We start from the raw sequence: 21,165 nt of genomic DNA on the forward strand, positions 1-21,165 counted from the left end.
TGAGAGTAAGAGTGGGTTTAGTACAGTGCTGTACTGTGGCTGTGCCTCATCGCTGCATTCTGCCTGTGCTACAGAAGTGGGAACAGATCGAGAGTAACTCCAAGCTGCGGCACCTGGGCAGTAACCTGTGTTTGGACAGCCGGAGCGCGCGGTCCGGGGGCCTCACCGTGGAGGTGTGCAACCCCTCCCTCAGCCAGCAGTGGAAGTTCACACTGAATCTGCAGTCCTAGAGCCCCACGCCCTGCTGGCCCCAGCACGGCAGAGCCACGGGCCCCACAACCCTGGGCCACACGGCCGACGAGACTCGAGAGAAAGAGATCTGGGATACTTATCAACGGTGTGACGATGATGATGAGATGGAGATGATTTCCATCCAACTATATACCTCAGTGTTTCATCTTGGTCCAGCTTTTGCATAGTGAATCCTTGTTTTTCTGATTCAAGTGAAATGAAATAACTTCCTTTTATTTTTGTTAATGTTTCTTCTCTGTGGGTTTTTTTTGTTTTTTTGTTTTTTTGCGCGATCCTGAAACAGATTCATTGGAAGTTCTGGGATCTCTCTCCCTGTGAGAAATTCTGGGATGTCTGGTTGAGTGGAATGTGATAAGCCCCCTCCAGACCGCATCTGTTTTAGTTTTGGATTCCGCAGGATTTGGTGGGAGCATCGCTGGGTTTTGGGTCACATTGGTTGGAATTGTTTACGGAAAGCTGCTGGTGGCGGAAGTGAACGGACTCCTCTACGGACCGTGCGCTCTGAGATGCAGGCGGTGCTCAGCCTCGTTTCTCCGGAGTTCATAAAACGTGCTGGGGAAATGAGAAGACCTGCTTCCTTTTTTGCAGTGTGCACCCGGCCCCTCTCTTCAGTCGTTTGTACTGAAGGGAGCAGAATGTGAACCAAAAACTGCCTTTTACTGAGGACTTCTATGTCAGAGGAACTGCCAAAACTACAGACAGACGGACAGACAGACACCGTACTGCCAGAGGCTGTGAAAAGAGGCACTGGCTGCTACTCTGTTCAGGCTTAAACTCCACAATCGCTTCAGTGTTGTACAGGAAATATTCAACGCTTTTTTTTTTTAATCAAAAGGACAGAAACCATTACCTTATCTATTAGACTGTGGCTGTTGTTTTTCCTCTAGAGAAATGTTTTAGTTTGATTCCCTGTGTAGAATAACAAGCTCCAGACCAAATGGGCAGATGTTTCTGTTTCTGGTCTCTCCTTATGCTCTGTGTGAGTGTGGAGATATCTACCTTTGGTTCATTTTCCCCCTTCTCTGGTTATGTGGCCCATTAATCTTATTGTTTATAACCGTGAATAAAGTGACCTCTGGTTGTTGCGTATTACAGGGTAAAGACATAACTGAGCATTCAGAGAAAAAGATTTGGGGAAATATTGTCAAATAATGTACATCATTTTGCCATTTTGTCTGGATCTGCCAGTTTTGTCTGTTGAACAAAGCAATCATTTTAAGTCAAACATTTGAAATCCACAGAAAGCAGTGAACTAGAGGACTGTGTTTGTGTTGCATGTTGAACTGAAACTTGAGCATCAATTGTAGTCTATTCTTCATTTCTTGTTGTTGACCAGTTCTTCAGCCACATATACGATTGCCTCTTTTGATATCTTTCATACTGTAAGTGAGAATGTAAGTGAGTTTGTGCTACAGCAGGATAATGCTGTGAAAGACTGAAAGGAAGAACTGTACATGGGGAGAAAAAGCAATAAGACTTCCTGTTTGCAGTTTTCTGTGTAGCTGCTTCAACTTGAAGCATCTTGCTTTGATTTCAAGGGGTGATGGGAGAGTGAGGTGGAACTATAGTGAGCTGTCGATCACTGATGTATTTAAATCAATCAAAACCATTTTCATGCCACAGCAAAATGCAATGATTGGTCTGTATCAGTGCACATGCGACAGCACCTTCCATTTTGGATTTCATGAAGCCTCGCTCTGTCATCTCTGGTTTAAGATGGTGTCTTACGGTTTGCTCTGGGATGGACAAGGAGTCTGTGTTATCATTACTTTTCTCTTAGGGTGAGGGGAGTTTCATTATCACAGCAATTAATTTATTCATGAAGAGATGATTGCATATTTTTCATATTGTATGACTGTATTTTGTTAGCCGTATTATATAAATATATTTTCTATTCACACATAAAAAGTCCCAGATCTCTCCCTGCCACCAGCCTGTACAGTGTGTATAAAGGGACTCATGTCTCCCCTGATTGGCTCAAACAAGGTGTCAGAGGTCAGAAGGCAGTCGCGGCTCCTTTGTGCTAGCCCCTCTGAGAGAATGCTCCTCAGTCAAAGGATTCATCTGACTTAAGCTTAATGAAAATGACTCTGCAGAAGAAATGGGGCTTGTCAGATGTAAGGAATCACAGTGTTCAATAAGGATAAGGTAAGAACTTTGTGTGTTGTTGTGAGATCAATGCAAATGTAAACAAAGATGCAAGCTTTGAAAGAAGTTTGTGTGGTTAACATCTACATAATGATATCATTGTGTTAAAGCATTTTGAATAAAGTCTTTTTTATAAGGTGCACATAAGTATATTGTTCATTTTAAGGTAAATGGAGAACTCAAAAATAAAACTGAATTCATGAACTATGAGTAGTTTGGTAGTTCTTAATTGGTAAACATGTTTACTTGGTAAAATGTGCCAAAACTATTTACTATTTTATTGACATAGTACATATTAGAGATGAGGAAAGTGCAACTATTTCTGGATGGTGTGGAATATGTGAGCCAAATGCTATATTCATGAGATGATGTTTTATTAATCTTTTGGTTATTCTGAAAAGAAAAAAATATTCCTTCATTGCACAGAAGGAAAAACAATGTGCATTAAGTGTATAATGGAGGAAGAGGTGAGGCAGACTCCACACAGAAATCCTCACGCACACACTCACACTGGGTTCATAGTCACCTGGTCTACTGTACAGAGCTTGTCATTGTTCATTGTTTTATAGTTGTGATGAAAGATCAAGTTTGAATGAGGAGAAACGATTAACTTAAATAAATGCATTTGTACATTACTGACCTTGTTGGGTTTCGATTTTTTTGTGAGCTTCAAGATGTAGCACTCAGGTTGTTGGATTTGTTCAAATAAATGAAATCACATTCTGACACACTCCTAATTAAACAGTTTTATCAGTTTATATTGAATTACTATGTTTAACACTTTTTTCCTATTCAACTTAATTTTCTTAAATGCAAAAAAACAAATGCAAGTATGCAAAAATATAATTACATCAACCCAGTTTAACCTGTACCTCTAATATCTTTTCTAGTCCAGACCCCAGTTCCAGTGATATTCCATGTTTGAAACATGGTGGCTTGTACTTCAGCAGAACACCATATGCATAATAAGCTGGCTACAATGCATTCCAATCCGATAACACAGATGTATAGGAAACATAAAAAATAAACCAGAAAATGGAAGCTCTATGCATTCCCAGCTGGAAAAGTTGTTTAATCCGGAAGCCCAGGGTGCAATGACAGTCCCAAACCTCTATATTCACTATGTAGAGGAGGATTATAATGGTACTGAAATGCTGCACACACCATCTGTTCTCTGCAGTATAACAGAGCTGTGATGTTAGCCAGGCCATCTGTCTGCTATGACATCCCACCCTCTAGCAGACTGCGTGGATGTGTCCCAATAAATACGTACCCTCCTTTCTTCCACTCATCTTCACCTATTTGGGAGGATGATGGGAGGACATGAGTGGGAAAAAGAAGGATGCATTTTTAGGCCTACTATGACTGACCAAAAGCACCAGTAAAGGGGGGGAAATGTTGCAGCTTTGTGTGTTCTGCTGTAGCTCTCGCTCTCTCACTCTCATTCACAGAAACTCTCATCCTGGTGTAAAAAATGACATTTATTATTTTATTTCAAATATACAAATTTTGTGCAATTGGAGCACAAATGTAGTGTAGAAATCAATCAATCATGTAGAGAACAGTGAAGCCAAATATTTGATGGCTACATAAAGTTGAGACTTGCATGCTTGCAAACTACCTGACACACAGTCACTCATTTCTTCTATAGCACAAGACAGGAATTTATACAGCACGTCACAACATTTGATTACATCTTTTTCAGTTTCAGTTAGAATTGATGATTTGTTTTTACAGTATTGATATTATCAAACCCCAAATTCTGGTTTAGTTTCCACCGATTATGTACAGAATAATATTACAATACAATAGCCATAACTTCAATATCCCTGACAACATTCCTCCCAGACTATGCACACACCCCCTCCTGGTTATAGACCATGTGACACACCATCTTACTTTCTGCGACACAGGCTGATTTCTATGCTATGTTGGAAGAGCCCTGACATCAAAAATTATTTTCAGTGACATGAGCAACCCACTGCTAACCAATAGTTTCCACCACAACAATAAACTGAAATCATTATCTTTACAGAAACATCTTACATTTATTTATTTACAATTTTCCAATAATAATTATTTGTATATGAACATCTTATTCTTCACCCAGAATATGTGATATACAAACATATGAATCTGCCACTGTTTGTAGAAATTTTAACAGGTGTCTCATCGATTTTTTGAAAACCGTGAAGAACCATAACTCCAGTAATAATTTATGAGTGCCATTGGCTGTGACTCTATTAAAGTTAATGGTTTGAAATCATGATGTGACTGCCACCTGTTGACCATCTGTTCCTGTAGCCAGGAGAGAAGATAAATATAAGGGAATAATGAACACATCACCTCCAAGAACGAAGTAGGCAGTGTGTGCAACATACACATTTTATTTTAGAGTGCTGGACCTTGTTAAGAGTATTTATAAATTGATTCATGAAAGAGAAAGGGCACATTCTGTACAAGTGTGCAGCATCACTGCACAGACTACCCCTTTCTCCAAATTGTTTTTACAAAAGATACAAATGTATATTTATAGATTGCCCAGACTAATCCCAGGAGGGATTCAAAGCTTTTATGGCCGATGCATGCATCAAAGTCTGGTATCCATGTTGTTGTTGGATAATGACCTTGAGCTGCAGCCTCTAGCATTTTAACCCAATTTTTTCCTCAAAGCATTTTCCAGACAATGGTTTCTTCCTCCATCTGTTCATAAAACTTGTGTAGGGCTAAGAGTTCGATTAAGAACATTCAAAAAGTTGTTATAGCTATACATTATTTATACCGATATACTACATATAACTATAACTACCTATATAATACAATTTTCACAATATTGCTAACCAAATTTAGACCTGTGCAAAGATTCCAGGTATTATTTTAAATTAACTTAATATAAAATATTTACCCTTTTAAGATTGTCAATCTGATTAGATTAGTTTTATGCAGCTCTTCTGAATGCATACATTGTTTATTTTTGTGAAGTCTTCTCGGCTGTAGCCTACTACTGCATTTTTTACTTCTGGACATAGCCAAAAAAAAAAAAAAAAAAAACTACACCAGAAAGTTTATGAACAAAGAGCACTCACGGATAGAAACAACAACACAATTCTCACACGTCCTCTTATTTACAAATCTGAGACATAGCGTGGCGTGTTTAGGCAACACGGACCCCTTGCTGGCTAAAGGGGGCGTTTACTGTAGGGCAATAACCCATAACCCACACAACCCGATAAATAAATAGATAATTGAACATTTATCTTCTGTTCTGAACGAAACACACAGTAAGTTTAAACGTGTAATTCCGGTAATAGCCGAAAACTTTCCATTCACAATCCAAAATGACTTTTTTTCCGGACATGACGTCACTGTATCGAACGTGTAGGCCTATGTATGCTAACCACAGTTCTGTGATGCTAACTTAAATGTGAAAAATGAATATACATTGCCGCCAAAATAAGCAACTTTTTCCAAGTCACGAAATCAAGATCAATAAATCAAATGCTGAACTTACAAATGCAGAATATACGATTAAAAACGTAGCTAGCCATCTCCCATTGCCATCCCCTCAGCTAGCACTAGCAGCACTGCAGTCGTAATTACAGTCGACGAATGATACCACAGCCAAGGTAAAAATCCGACTCGATTGGAAATGGTTTACTTTGCTTCAATTTTGTTGATGAACTAGATCTTACCACAAATGTTCGTGTTGTCTTTGTGCTAGTCACTGCAATCACGTTGGTTTAAGTGTTTGTTTTCAAGTAACGTAACTATAGTTCAAAACTGAGCACGTTTTAGTGTATGTTACCATTTCTATAATAAAAAGTAATGTTTTATTCAGTTCATATTTCAACAACTGTGGGACTAGACTAGCTAAATGACCATATGTGCCATAAACAAGCATTTTTGATGTAGCTAGCTCTATTTCCTGACGCCTGTTCTAATGACGTTGGTTACAGATTATAGCCATGAACAATTCTGCTAGGTTACAACAGAAATCAAGCCTGGTATGAAGATGTAGCAGTCAAAACTAGTTTGCCAACTAGCTAGGTAGCCAGACAGTTTTGTTTTGATTCAATTTGCTGTGTTAATATACTGAGTTACTGAACAACATGACATAATTTGTTTTGAGTAGTCTATAACTCATGGAAAGTCTGTTGTCCATTTCGTCAACCAAAATGTTATTTTCTCATGTAATTATTTAAATGCACCAAAACATCTCATCCTAACAAGGTTCAGTGGATGTCATCTGTTTTTCTTTTGTGATTATGAGTGCAGAACAGACATTGCTGTGGATTGGACTGCCAGCTTTCCTCTTTATCATCAATTATTAGGTACTGTTCTGTCATAGATCAACATCCAGTAAGGCTGCTGCCGAACCAGCTTATCCTAACTGATGAGCATCCCACGGTCTGCCCTTCCCCCATGGCTGCTTCCAGATTAATCCACATTTACTCAATGATTTACCTCAGCCGAACATTCACTCATTTCATCCCAAAATTCAGCGTGGCCTCTGACAGAGATTCTTATGAATGTTGGTGGCTGGTATGCTAATGCAGCTCTGTGGGACTGTGGGTGTATATCTCCCTCTTAATTGTCACTGGCTCTGATGCATAGGAAAGGCTGACTATCAGACTCTGTCTTCATACAGGTTCAGTCCACAAGTGGAAACTAGCACAAGTCAACCCCAGGTGCTACAATTCTAGAGATTGGTGGACTTCAGAGTGTTAACCTGGTTAGGCTCATAAAATTGTAAGGATTGTAACTTATAATTGTATGATGACAGTAGTCTTGACAATTGTGGCTTAAACCCAGCAAATGTGCCGTTTCCTCAGCTGATATTGGACTGGCCAACAGATCCCTCAGATCCCTGCTGAATTAATGTGTTCATCTCCATTGATGTGGGTCTGGCTGGTAGTATTAGCATTTCCTGGGAATCATGGGGACACAGAACGGCTGTGTGAAGAGGCTATGAACAATAGGCTTCCACCTGTTGCGTTTATTCTGCATAAATTCATCATTAAAATCTCACACTAAAGACATTATTTCACATGGTTACATAATGCACTTGTGACCTTCCAAACAACAGAGTTCACAATGTTTTCTTTTTTTCATTGAAACTATTGAAAATTCAAACAAAGAGAAAACGGCATTATTCAGATGGTGTGTATGTGTTATACACACAGGCCTTCAGCTTTTAAGGCCCTCGCTTCTTCAGTACATCCTCCCACACTGTGGGCTCTTTCCAATCGCTATTTTTACCTCCTTTTACCTTCCTTTCCACATGTCCTCTCCTCTCTCCTAGCTCCACTCATCAGAGAACGCAAGGAAAGCAAGCGAGGACGCATGAATCGAGGAAATATATTTTAGGAAAATGGAATGTCCTTACTCTTCCAAGCGTCACTTTGATGCCACATCAATTGGCAGGTGGCGAGAATCCATTGGGAGCTTCCATAGCTCCTTCAAAGAGCACTTAATGGGTTGAAATGTCCTTAAAGATTGCGGTTGTAATCAATTATCAGGTCAGGCGAGGACCGGAGAGACGAGGACGGATAAAATGAGTGATTGGAATGAGCCCTTGGACACAAAGACCTGCTCTCTATATCAGGAGGAAACTCATCGTACCCAAGTGCTCTGAAAGGGGTGCTTCAGCAGAGAGGCTTGTGTGTGCGTGTGTGAGAGACTGACTGTCAGTTGTGTGAGTGAGTTGTTGCATGAGTGCTTGTGTGTGTATGAGTGAGTTCATATCTGTGTGTGATTGAACGAAAGAAAGTGAAAGTGAGAGATTGAGTGCGCTGGTGTGTGTCCAGTCCTTCACTGTGTGGGAGAGCAGTCTTCCAGATCCAGCAACTCCCTCACAAGTCTCTCTCCAAACTGTGCCCGGCTGTAGCGCTTGACGTGGTAGGCGTCGGACATCTTGTACAGGATGTAGGCGTTGTTGATGGCGATGCTGACCGTCAGCCAGAAGACCTGCTGCCATGTCTTGTTTGGCTTGTGGAAAATGAAGTACCTGTGGAACAAGATGGGCCTTCCGTGACAGTTCTGTCACAGGCATGCGTGTGTGTGTGTGTATGTGTGAGAGAGAGTGAGAGACTGTGTGAGTTTTTTTTTTTATATATATATATATGCATGGCTTCCATACCCTGGACCTGGATGCTGCAGTAGCACTGTGTGTCACTGGGGGATGGCTCTCACAGTAAGCTATGCCTGCGCTCTACAGTCATTCATTATGAGAGGACTCTGCTCCAGCTGCATGCTGATGAGCTGGTCAGGCCACAGTGCGGCTTGGGAGGAAGCCAGCCACGTCCCGCACAGGAAGTGATTACGAGGGCTGCCATGACGATGTGACCATGATAAATGACAGCAAATGAAGTCCACGAAATGGCTCCCTTTGGCAACTCCGTGCAAATCAAAAGAGTGAAACAGAAGCCTGAGGAATAGAAAGGCCCCCTGCTGTGCCATGAATGGTGATTTTTATTTGTTTTTTGTTCCTCTCAGCATGACGGCTGTTTTGGCTGTTTTTCCGTGTGTGTAACTGATATCAGATGCACGGCCTGGGTGCATCTCCAGCTAGTCCTACATTAACTGCCTCAAAGTGCCTCTTGTGAAATTAGCAGCACACAGCCTGCTTACACAGGGAGGTTGGGTGGATGTGTCCTTCAAAGATCACAGGCATCTGCCGCTGTGTGTGCTTTCATGTGAACCGGGGCATACTACTTACGGAAGCAGGCGTCCCTGTAATCATGTTGCGGAGTATGTGAGCAGCGTGTCGTGTGTAAGCGTGTAATTGCGTGTTGGTGTATAATTAGTGTCACTCACTTGCTGTACTTGTCGTCGTACTTGCAGATGTAGCTCAGGTGTGCGGCGAAGGCTTCCACAGCGAGGGGGCACGCAATCTCCCCACTCTTCCTCTTAATGATCACCCCTGAACACATCACACACACACTCTTCCTCTTAATGACACCCGTAAACACATTACACAGACACACATATCAACACACACACACGCACACACACTCTCTTCCTCTAAATGAACACACCTAAGCATATCACACACACGCGCACACACACACAAACACACACACACACACACACACACACACACACACGCGCGCGCGCGCGCTCTTCCTCTTAATGATCACCCCTAACACATGTCAGTGGTAGTTGATTAGAGCAACAGGTTCACTTTGGGATCCTTTTCATTTTAAAATGTAAACTCAATATATTGCCTCTGATATTTGTTCAATCCTCCCTAAACGTTTACCTCCAACAGCCTGTGAATGACCCCAACGCCTATTTAAATGTCAGGCACCCTTAGTTCAGCATTATGAGGGATTTTTATGAAATAAGGCCACCTGCAGCCATTTCCAATAATATCTGCTTCACTTGGAGGAAGATCCCAGAGTTCCTAGCGTGTTAAATAAGAGGCATCAGGTTTCTCTTTGACCTCTGAGCCCCTCTTGTTACGGAGCAGGAAATGATTATGGAGTTCAGTTGCACGCCCTGCACCATCTTAAGGAAATGGCGGCTTAAGTGCATCCCCATGGTTCCCTCATCAGCTGTTCATTAAAACCCGCAGCTAAAAAAAGAAGCCGGTCTCCTAGCAACTGGAAAATGATAAGTGGTGCACCTGAGCACATTAATGCTATCATGATGTTGATTTTGTGCACTGAGATTAGTCTTCGGCGACAAGGCGCCATGGCACCACCGATTCCTGCAAATACGGGGCTATTTCTGTGTTGGCCAGTGATCGTGGCTACGCACCACTAATCGACGGCATCCCACTTGGGAGTTACGCAGCATGTGATCTCTGTAAGCCATTAAAGTCCATCATTTGGAGCAGCGCTGCAGAGACTGCGCGGAGCTGTTTACCTTGCTTGCTGGGTGGATAGGCGTTGGTTAGGAAGCGGAAGGTGGCTTTGTTGTGCCAGGAGATCAGGGACATGGTGCCCCTCATCTTGATGTGGGACTGGCCCCGGTGCTGAGCCGTCTCTGGGTTGGACAGCATGGATGGGGGAAGCCCTGTGCAGTCGCTCTTCCTGGTGCTCAGAAGCCCACAGCAGTAGATATCTGTGTGAGAGAGGGATGGTGACACACTCAGATTCAGCAGTGTGTGTGTGCATGTGTGCATATACTGTAGATAGAGGGTGGAGTTGCAATGTTTCTCCTGTTTTGATGGGGTTGTGCGGTTCTTGCAGTGTTTCATTGGTCAGTAGTTTTGTGTTATGTGTATAAGAAGCTGACATGATTTTAAATGTTTTCCACAGTAACCTGCAGTAATATTTACTGGTGGGGGGCTGCGGAGGGGTGTAGGGTGCTATAGGGTGGTGGTGGTGGGGGAGGGGCGTAGGGTGCTGATGGGGGAGAAGGATTGTAGCTCACCCTGCTTCTGGAACTCTGTGAACAGGCTGAGACTGGTGATGCTGGGTCCGGTGAAGATGATGGCGTTGCGGCCGGACAGGTTGTGGCACAGCTGTTTGGCCACCAGGCTGTGGAGCTGTGGCTTGTTCTTCAGAGCGTCAACTCCGTCTGGCCCAGGGCCCTCCTTCAGGTACACATACACCTGGGAACAGGTAGAGGTGTTCAGGTACACATACTGTACACCTGAGAACAGGTACAGGTGCTCAGGTACGCATAGTGTACACCTGAGAACAGGTACAGGTGCTCAGGTACACATACTGTACACCTGGGAACAGGTACAGGTGCTCAGGTACGCATACTGTACACCTGAGAACAGGTACAGGTGCTCAGGTACACATACTGTACACCTGAGAACAGGTACAGGTGCTCAGGTACGCATACTGTACACCTGAGAACAGGTACAGGTGCTCAGGTACGCATACTGTACACCTGAGAACAGGTACAGGTGCTCAGGTATGCTCAGGATTTTATGAGATAAAAGGCATGGCTTAATTGTGCAAGCTAAAATGGCATAAAAAGGTAACATTCCAATGATATCCTGTGACGTGTGCTACATTTATTTTTATTGCCATTTTCATTTTAGGCTTTTAGCAGACACACCTATCTACAGCAGAGCTTCCATACAGTCCATTTATATAGGCAGATAACTACGGAAGAAATTCAGGTTAATTATGTTATTTGGTAAGGTACAATGGTGCCAGCCCAACTCTACCTTGGAATCAACAACCCTGGAATTACAACTCCACCTCTCTTAACAATTAAAATATGCTTATTGGTTGTTGACTCTTGTTTACTCATTCAACCGTTTTCTGTCTGTGTTAGCAAGCTTAATTGTATAACTAAGACAGGTTTGCAACAAACCTTAAAAACACTGAAGCTTAACTGTTAAACTTTGTGTGTGGTTTGTTTTTTACAAGAAGCCTTTGGGTAAGAAATCCATTATCCTGTGCTTGTGAGTGAAAAGACTGCATTTCCATCACAATTCATTATTCTTTAGACCTCCCAGAATCAATTTTCTGAGGATCAATACATTTCTCATCCCTCCAGAGTGCAATTAAGCCAAGTGCGTTTGCACTGCGATTAACGACTAGGGCTGAATGAATCTCATGAGAGAAATTTGTTCAATTTCTGCTGTTAAAATTTCAATAAAATGATGCCTAAATGTATAATTATTATGGCCCAGATTTAATTTCCCTATAGCTAAATTGTTTAAACGTGCTATACTCAGAAATAATGACTAAATAATCAAAGTTTTATTAAACAGAAGAAATCCTGGGAAAACCTTAACAATGGCAATGATGCTGCACAGCAATAAAGTGACTCGGTTGATAAACTGTTACAAAATAAAACATTTTAGGCATCATTTTTAATTATGGCATAATGTATACGTTGTGACTTTCTCCTTGGCTTTTATTTTGTCTCCAGTGGCATAGAACCCGTAATATTTCCAAATGACACTTATGACTTGGTGGAGTTACAATTATTCTTGGCTTCAGAAAGTAAGGATAGCATGACCCACGCCTGTACTTTATTTTTAGGCTGCCCTCCAGACAAAACAATAAAATGGCTTGTTGTTTATTGGTCTCTTTGATATTGAGCACTGCCGTGAACGCAACATGGAAGACTTGTTTGTGCAGTTTGCAAACAAGCCTGAGTAAGCCCTGACTGGAAATATTTCTGGATTTTGAAGTAACACGTGACGTTTTTTATCACACATACTGAGTGACAAGCAGTGAAGCATCTTAGTCAATTCTAACAGTTTGATTGTCTAGTGGACCCAACATGGCCTATTTGCCAGATGTTCTCTCCTGCCTCCAGACCCCAGCTGTGTCCTTCCTTCCTCTCCCCATGGTGCTACAGCGCCCTGTGTTCAGTCTCGCTGTGAGCCTCCGTTCTGGTCCCTTTCTGACGGCGCTCGACAGCAGTGGGGTTCCACAGGGGCCCTCCACCCTCCACGCCTGGCCTCTCAGGCGACCTCCCTTACCTGGCTGATGAAGCCTGTGGCAGTGCACTGCCGCACCCAGAGGCTGAACTTCCTCTTCTTCCTCTTCCTCAGCTCTCGCTCCGTACATGAGGTGATGAAGACGGGGTCCTCGTCAATAAGGGGCTCGTGGAGAACCTGGGTGGGATTGATTTTAAGAGCCTCAGCACAGCGAACACAACGTTCACAAATTTATAATCTGCCATTTTATAAACTGCAGGCACATTTTTTACACCAGAAGTCATTCCAAAAGAAAAAAAAGGTGTAAAAATCTTTTTCTGAGCCTTGCCAAAGCTTGTGCTTCATCACACCTCTGTAAATCTGTAAACCATTGCATTTCTGTTTTAGTGAGTGATTAACAAACTCAAAGTGGGATATGCTTGAGTGATTAACAGGCTCTCACCTGGATACATTGGTGCATCATTTAGCACCTCAGACTGGGATCCCACTGGGAAAATTAGGACATTCTGCTGCTTGATTGGTGTTGGTGAGCAACACAGACCAAGTGTGTTTCAAACCAATTTACAAACCATTCCTTTAATATCAGCTGGAACTGCAGCACTGTAGTCTGTCCCTGTAGATTAAATCTCAGCTCCTCCATTCCTCTTTAGCCTCCTGGGAGTCTGTGTATTTGACAATTAGAGTTGAGGGGGAGATACCCTGGGGACATGTGCAATGGCTAAGACTAAGAGCATACCCAAGCATCCTCCACTGCCCTCAAAAGTCTATGGGGCGGGCAGTAAACTCACAACACGGATAAGAGAGAGAAATCTCTTTTCTGTAACAGCTTACAGGGCAGTTTACATCCATATGCAGTCTTATCAGAAGCACAGAAGGCTAAAGAGCATTAGCAGCTCTTGCAGGAGTTTGGTTTGATATGTGCCCCTTGCCACCGAGTGATAAGAGCAATATCACTGATCTGTCCTCTAATAAGCCAGCTGGAGGAAGAGGCTCACAGTATTTATGTCAGAGCTTTGGATCCTCACTGGGCCAGTAAGAACTGAGAGAATTGTGAACCTCCATACTCACAAAGATATTAGGGCACTGTGGGTAACTGAGTGGGGGTGAATTGGGATACAAGGGATAAGATGGCGGGCTTAAGTTAAGACTCAGTGGCAATGATAACAGTTTCCCCAAAAATATCTGCGGAAACTCTCCCCTCAGGCTTGAGTTGGAGGGAGGGTGGGGTGATGGCTGGATCTTTGTGACGGTCTGCAAAGCCATTTTCCGGTATGAAGCAGAAAGGACACAATGATTTGACACAATGATGTGATAACACCGTTTTGGAACAGTGATGTAAATGTGAGGGTATGGATGGGAGGTGGGGTCTGACCTGGGTTTGGAAGGCGGGGCCTGACCTGGGTTTGGAAGGCAGGGTCTGACCTGGGTTTGGGAGGCGGAGTCTGACCTGGGTTTGGAAGGCGGGGTCTGACCTGGGTTTGGAAGGTGTGGTCTGATCTGTGTTTGGGAGGAGTCTTACCTGCGTTTGGGAGGGTCGGAAGGTGCAGCTGAAGGCTTGCTGCACAGAGTCCAGGAAGGGCTGGATCTTGTAGAGCCCCTGGCTGCCGTGGCTGGAGCGGAAGGCCACTATGTGGAAGTACTTGAGGATCCTCTCGAAGCGGGCCTGGCTCATCTGGGGCGCGATGCTTTTGTTGCTGAAGAAGCCAGAGCTCCAGATGCTGAGCACGGACTCGCAGCGCTGAACGCTGGTGGACGTCATGAACCCCAGGAAAGCCTTCATCTCCGCCGTCGTCACGCTCTGCCAGCTCTCGTCGCTCCCAAAGCGCTCCTGGTACTTCTTGGCGTACATGTTGGTCTGTGTCACCATGTTGTGGATGGCATTGTCTGGCACAAAGAGCTGGAAGAAGTCCAACGCAGTGGCAGTGGCTGGCATCTTCTGTGTGGGACCTACAACACAAACATCCATAGATATCACACCATGACCACTTTACAAGCACCACAGTCACACACGTGCATATTCCTACCTAGGCTATAGCCAGGCATTAATTTTTATTGGATGATTCTGTGTGGCAATGTTTAATGTGTGAAAACTGTCAACACTAGACCGGTTCAACAAGATTTTTATCATTTTCCAGGCCCAAGAGTGTTGCTTGCACCTGCAAAACTACTAGCTGAGTAATGCAGTTAGCTTACCTGGCCACACCTGTAAAACAACCATTCTTGTCACATTAATTTTTCAGCTGACTTAATTTTTATCTCTTTTAACACTGACTGCATGCATACATACATACCTCAATACCACCTAAGGCAAACACTACAAAACATTCAAATACAGCAGAAACAAAAGTGAAAAGAGAAAGCTTGCATTGTTTCCAGAGTTGACTTGTACTGTAAATGGTACCTGTGCATCTACAGAATAGGCTCTGGGGACCCCATACAACCCTTTATACCTGGATCCCCCCCCTCCCCCACACACATTATACACATCCCATCTCCTCTCTACAGCACCAGGATCTTAACTCAGTTATGCTAAAAGGCACTGCTTCTAAAAGGGAGGCCAGAGTTAACTGCTGGGAGTTCAGATCCAATTAGTCAGTTTATAATTTCTCATTAAGGAAGATAGGGAGATGTTCCTAAAGTCTGCAAAGGATCATCTGCTTCAAAGAACTGCAAGCACTGAAACAATTTTATTGGTGGGAGCATTTTAATGCCTCAAATAAAATCGAGGTGGAGAGGCTAAGAAACTGAGAAACCAGGGCCTTTGTTTGCAGGCCAGTGGTGATTGAGATTGAAAACTCACAAGTTGTGGCTAGGTTTATGATTGAAGCCTTGCTCAACAGTGATACAAATATTGAGGTTCATTGAAATGTTCATTATTGTATACTGGAATAATGATGCTGGTCATGATAGTGAGATTAACAGTGTCACTTACAGACTTCTTACTGGCTCCTATCTAACTGGGATTTTTTTTGGCAGCTGTGTGAAAGAATCTGATAATGACTTCCTGTAACTCATGCTGCTGTGCATTGTGGGCCACCATGCTGAGCTTGGGCACCACAGGCTAGCATTGCCAGAGCCAGAGAGCATTACAATGGATCCAGGCCAGAGATGGCGTCAGTTTAGAACAGCACCTGCCACTGCTGTACCAGAGCCCAGGCATACTCCTGAGCAGCCCTCTCCCCACACTGTGGAGTACCTACTCACTAACTATGGGTGGAGTATTTTCTCACTGTGGAGTACCTATTCACTAACTATGGGTGGAGTACGTTCTGACTATGGAGTACCTACTCACTAACTATGGGTGGATTACGTTCTGACTGTTGAGTACCTACTCACTAACTATGGGTGGAGTATTTTCTCACTGTGGAGTACCTATTCACTAACTATGGGTGGAGTACGTTCTGACTGTGGAGTACCTACTCACTAACTATGGGTGGATTACGTTCTGACTGTTGAGTACCTACTCACTAACTATGGGTGGAGTATGTTCTGACTGTGCAGTACCTACTCACTAACTATGGGTGGAGAATGTTCTGACTGTGCAGTACCTACTCACTAACTGTGGGTGGAGTATGTTCTCACTGTGCAGTACCTACTCACTAACCATGGGTGGAGTATGTTCTCAGTGTGGATAGAGAAAATGCTGTTCATCTTCAGCTGCAGCTAGATTACCGGAGGGAACCGTTACGCAATAAATAATCTGTCCACAATGACCAAGCTCAGCATCCTTGCATGTGCAGTTCTTCCCAGATCCATTCAATCTCATCAAATAAGAGGAGAGATAATCACTGACTGCCGCTGCTCTGTGATGCGAACGGCAGCGTGATTGGTGGAAGTTGTAGTAACATTGAGAGATCATCATGACTGCTGCTCTGTGAAAGATGCAAACGGCAGCATGATTGGTGGAAGCTATAGTAACAGTCAGAGATAATCACTGACTGCTGCTCTGTGAAAGATGCTAATGGCAGCGTGATTGGTGGAAGCTATAGTAACATTTCTCCGTGAACTTGACTGAAGTGGAGTGTGCAATGTCATTTACACCCTCACAACCGTTTACGCTTATCTGCTAAAGTCAACACAGCCTCAGTGTGAGAATGAGCCTGCACTGCCTGCACATGGCAGGGTTCACCTTGGTACAAGGGACTCCGCAGAAGGCAGAGCTGTATTCTTCAGTTTGACACTCTTTATGGCTATTCACTGATGTAGGTTCTCTGCCAAGAAACCGATGAATGAATTAAACCAATGAATGAATGATGAATGACCCAAGTATATTTATTTTAGTGGCCTTCACAATGGGATTGTTTTGCGAAGGCCAAAAACAATAAATAAAATGAAACGCAGTATGAAAATGCAGCGATTCATTCAATCCAACTACTTTACATATCATGCAAATTGAACTTGGAGCAGACAATATTTGCACATATGCATTTTGTAAGGAGAACATGGGGACCAATCTCTTATTCCGTGGCCAGTCTGCCCCACTCTTCTAAGGGGTAAATAATAGTGCCCCTCTGTGCCCTGTGTCAGACCCTCTCCGTCTTGGTGCACTTTAAATAGTATCATATACAGCAGTCATTTAGACTGTTAACCTGAAGGCTAATACGCTGAGCTTACTGTATCCCTTCTGGGTGAACTATTGCTGGTGTGTGTGATGTCTGCTCAATTACAACAGGGCATTTCGTATCAACAAGTTTCACTCAAAGGAGTATGTATTCCGAACAGAAGCAGACATTAGAGCCTGCAGAGTGGGAAGACATTCTCTGTGTACAACAGAACATCTGACTGTAGTACCCATGTGCAATATACTTTCAGCAAAATATCCAGCTGTATAAATAGGCCGCTCGTAATGTAATCTGTGTACGTTTTTCTGTACAAGGCAGTCCAGGCAAATCTATTTCCATTTGCAATGCCTGATCGCAAATGGAAATATACTTGAACACCTGCCATTTTCACCTGCATGTGTATGTGTCATGTGTATTAGCTACCACTTTTAATGCAAGATGCTCATGTGTTGATTGCATATACAGTATAGTATTTGTGAGTGTCTATATATATATATATAAGTATATATAACTAAGTAATTACAGTACACCACCATAGTAAGGCTTGATGAGTGTGTACAGGTGACCCATTGAAAAGAGCCCTCTTTCCTGCATGTCTGCCTGTGTGGTCATGCATCTATATTACCTGCAAGAGGAGAAAGAGCTCTGTACACTGGGTCATGGCATTGTGCTTCTCCAACAAATGTGCTAACAGGAACATGAGCTAACATGCTCCCTCTCCAAGCACTGCAGGTACTATGGGGTTTCACAGCACTTAATCCATCTTTAGTCATTACGGCAGAGGCCAGAGATTAAAAAGAGATGTGTTCACAAGCATGCCTGTATTGTATAGTATTGGCAGCTGAAAGAAAGTCCTCCTTGGGGTTCGGGTAGTAAGTGGTACGCTGTGGAGAACTCTTACAGGTTGTAGATGGATCCTTCCGCTTGCTACTTCCCCACCTTACTGAATGAAGAGATAAGGTAATGCATGAAGATGCATTCAGAAGGTGTGAGAAATATAAGCCCATCTACTTTTTAAATCATTCAGTGGCAGAATGGTCTATTGTTCCACCTTGTTCCAGTTTCTCAGGAGCAAAAGTGCACTGATTCAGATGCTGATTCAATTTGATTTAGTATCCTGAAAAGAATACAATTCTGTATTTAAGCACTGCTGGTAGATAGAAAAAGCAATGTAGTATATTTGACAGGAGCCATTTACATCTCTCTCTCTTTCTCTCTCTCTCTCTCTCTCTCTCTCTCTCTCTCTCTCTCTCTCAGCTGGGTAGGGAGATTTCTTTATATAATAGTTTATTCTTCCTGATGAATTTTATGTTTAACCAAGCAAAAAATGAGTTTTTTTATTTTTAAAACCTGGGCGTATTGCCAGGAATTTGGGAATTATTCATATTAATCGTGTGTGAAGGTGTTACGACGATTTGTATTAAACAGAATATTAACTTTAAGCGAGCAATAGGTGGGGCCATGTACCTGTTGTCAGGAAGGTAGTCTGGTGTTGATGGTATAAAACTGACATAACAAATCAGCTGGATCTCACGATGCATTAATCCCGTGCTTTCTTTTCATGACATCGACTAAGTCTCTCACTGTTGTATACGTTAAAGGTTTTACCTAATGTTTTATGTTATTCATTCGTTTGCTATAGTATGTACAGCAAAATATAAAATTACAACAGCGACTGCCTTCTTTAAAGTGACTTACCACAGGTATCTTTGTACGGAGGGATCGTGATTTCTCGGAGGGCGTCGCTCCAGCCCTCTTCCTCTGCTGGAGCATTTGAAACCGAATCGGGGACATCTCCAGATTGGCTGTCCACAGTCTCAGACCCGCGTAGCTCGTCCCCGTTGCTTTCTGATGTGTAGTTATCCGAGTTGGAATCACCTGAGGTGCTATAGAAGGGATTCTCGCTGCTGTCCTCTCCAGATTCACCGAAAACATCATCCGAAATCTGCAAGCTTTCGTAGCGGGAGCGGGCAGCCTGCAGAAGAGACTGCGCCTTCCTCCCGCACTCAGCCATCGTTCGTTATATCTGCTAACCTGCTAACTTGGCAGGGCTAAGCACGCAATGACTGTAGCCCGAGCAAACGGGGAAGCTGCACGCAGCTAGGCGCAGTTCACTTCAGTCGTCTCTACAACCCTCGCGAAGACGACAGACGCCGGTTTAAAGAAACGTCACGGAGAACGACCCTCATCCAAGCGATTGCTGAGGGAGTGGAGCTGTTCTGTTCAAGGGGTACTGAATTCCCCCCGAGCAGCTAGCGAAACCGAAATGATCAATAGTAATCATACAGCCCGACATCCGGAATGGGCGAGCTATTCGCACAGTAGCCTATAACATTACATAAATCTCCGGCTCCTTGCATATCACCTGACCTCTCTTTTTTAATGTTGTCCAATGGCGTCCGTGTATAGCTTAACGTAAAAACCCAATGCTTTGGTCCAGTGGCAATGCCGTTAACTTGAAGGCTCGTTGCCTTATTCGGTAGATTTGTTTTAATACGCGAATACAATACGATATGTTTTTTTTGGGTTCGACGGATAATTCCAAGTCGCCATAATCACACAACGAAGGAGATTTTGAATAAATAATGCAATATGATAAGCATGAGAATGACAGACAAGGTTACAGGAACTACATTAGGCTTCCTAAAATACATTTTCATAAATATGTTTGCCAGTAGCGTGTGACCTCGACCTACTTTTCTCTGGAGAAATGAATATGCATAAAGTATAAACTGGAAAGTAGATGCTCTTGTCCATTGCTACTGATAAATTAGTGCATTAATATGATTCATCTGAGTAATGGTGCCATACTTGGCTAACGATATTCAGTGGCCAGAGAGTATTTATGTGGATTTTAAATTATATCCTGTGTTTTTTTGTTTTACAAAGTTTTGTCATGCCGTGATTGTTAAAATCACGTGTGACTCCCTCAGCGAAACACCGGCTGCAGTTTGTTAAAAGCACTACAGGTGGCGCATTGTGCTCTGCTTTCTTTTATATTGCCGTGATGTTCACTCTGCTCACGGTACTTGTTGGTGTTCTCGAGTGGGCCTTGGTGGCGGAAGTAGTTTACCATGAGTACCGGAGGCAAAGTGATGTAAACATGCGTTTTCACATTCAACGACGATTTTTTTGTGTGTGTAATGAAACATCGATATATTGCAGACGTAGATCACGTCGCTTTCCACGATGGGGGGAATGTAGTGCCTACGTGATGAATATCTAGCCAATTATTATGTAATGGGCAACAACTGTCGCCGGCATCCTATCACAAAATTACCTTACCCTGGGGCGGATCAAATGTTCAGCTTTGATTTGTTTTGTTTAGTTCACGCCAATGGTCTTAAACTCATTAAAAAAAAAAAATCTTATACAATTGCTTCAATTATTTGGTGAATTATGGCTGTTTGCACGTCTTAGGCACCTGTATGACATTATGTACAGATAAGATTCTTTCAAAAATAATTCAGTGAAAGGTCCTAACTAAAAGTACTATACATTTTACACTACATTTGCGTAATTTGTCAGAATAGTTAAAAACTGAATCAAATCAATATTTTTGTGACCACCGGTGTTAAAACTGCATTACTTCTCTGAGATAGCCAACACTGTCCTGCAGTTCTATATGACATTACATTATATTACATTATTGGCATTTGGCAGACGCTCTTATCCAGAGCGACGTACAGTTGATTAGACTAAGCAGGAGACAATCTTCCCCTGGAGCAATGCAGGGTTAAGGGCCTTGCTCAAGGGCCCAGCGGTTGTGCGGATCTTATTGTGGCTACACCGGGATTAGAACCGGGATTAGAACCACCGACCTTGCGTGACAATATAGTACAA

General features: G+C 43.0%; 2 protein-coding genes across 3 annotated transcripts in view; one reads left to right on the forward strand and one right to left on the reverse strand.

Annotated features, from left to right (window-relative positions):
• The window catches only part of galnt2 (UDP-N-acetyl-alpha-D-galactosamine:polypeptide N-acetylgalactosaminyltransferase 2), a 52,285-nt gene extending 49,250 nt beyond the window's left edge, over positions 1 to 3,035 (forward strand). For both annotated transcript variants that reach the window (XM_061228187.1, XM_061228188.1), the window contains exon 16: positions 75 to 3,035. In XM_061228187.1, the coding sequence (XP_061084171.1) occupies positions 75 to 230 (156 nt within the window). In that variant the 3' untranslated portion in view covers positions 231 to 3,035. The remainder of the gene's footprint in view (positions 1 to 74) is intronic.
• A 4,965-nt stretch (positions 3,036 to 8,000) lies between these two features.
• LOC133118144 (piggyBac transposable element-derived protein 5-like) lies at positions 8,001 to 19,692 on the reverse strand. Its single transcript, XM_061227931.1, has 7 exons — positions 19,021 to 19,692; positions 14,280 to 14,707; positions 12,803 to 12,937; positions 10,780 to 10,960; positions 10,270 to 10,467; positions 9,217 to 9,322; positions 8,001 to 8,407 (listed from the first exon to the last, which is right to left on the reverse strand). Exons 1-7 carry the CDS (start codon positions 19,334 to 19,336, stop codon positions 8,212 to 8,214), a joined length of 1,560 nt encoding a protein of 519 aa, XP_061083915.1. The 5' UTR covers positions 19,337 to 19,692; the 3' UTR covers positions 8,001 to 8,211.
• Between the last annotated feature and the right edge of the window lie 1,473 nt (positions 19,693 to 21,165).

Source organism: Conger conger, chromosome 18 (assembly GCF_963514075.1).
Source record: "Conger conger chromosome 18, fConCon1.1, whole genome shotgun sequence".
Lineage (NCBI taxonomy): Eukaryota > Metazoa > Chordata > Actinopteri > Anguilliformes > Congridae > Conger > Conger conger.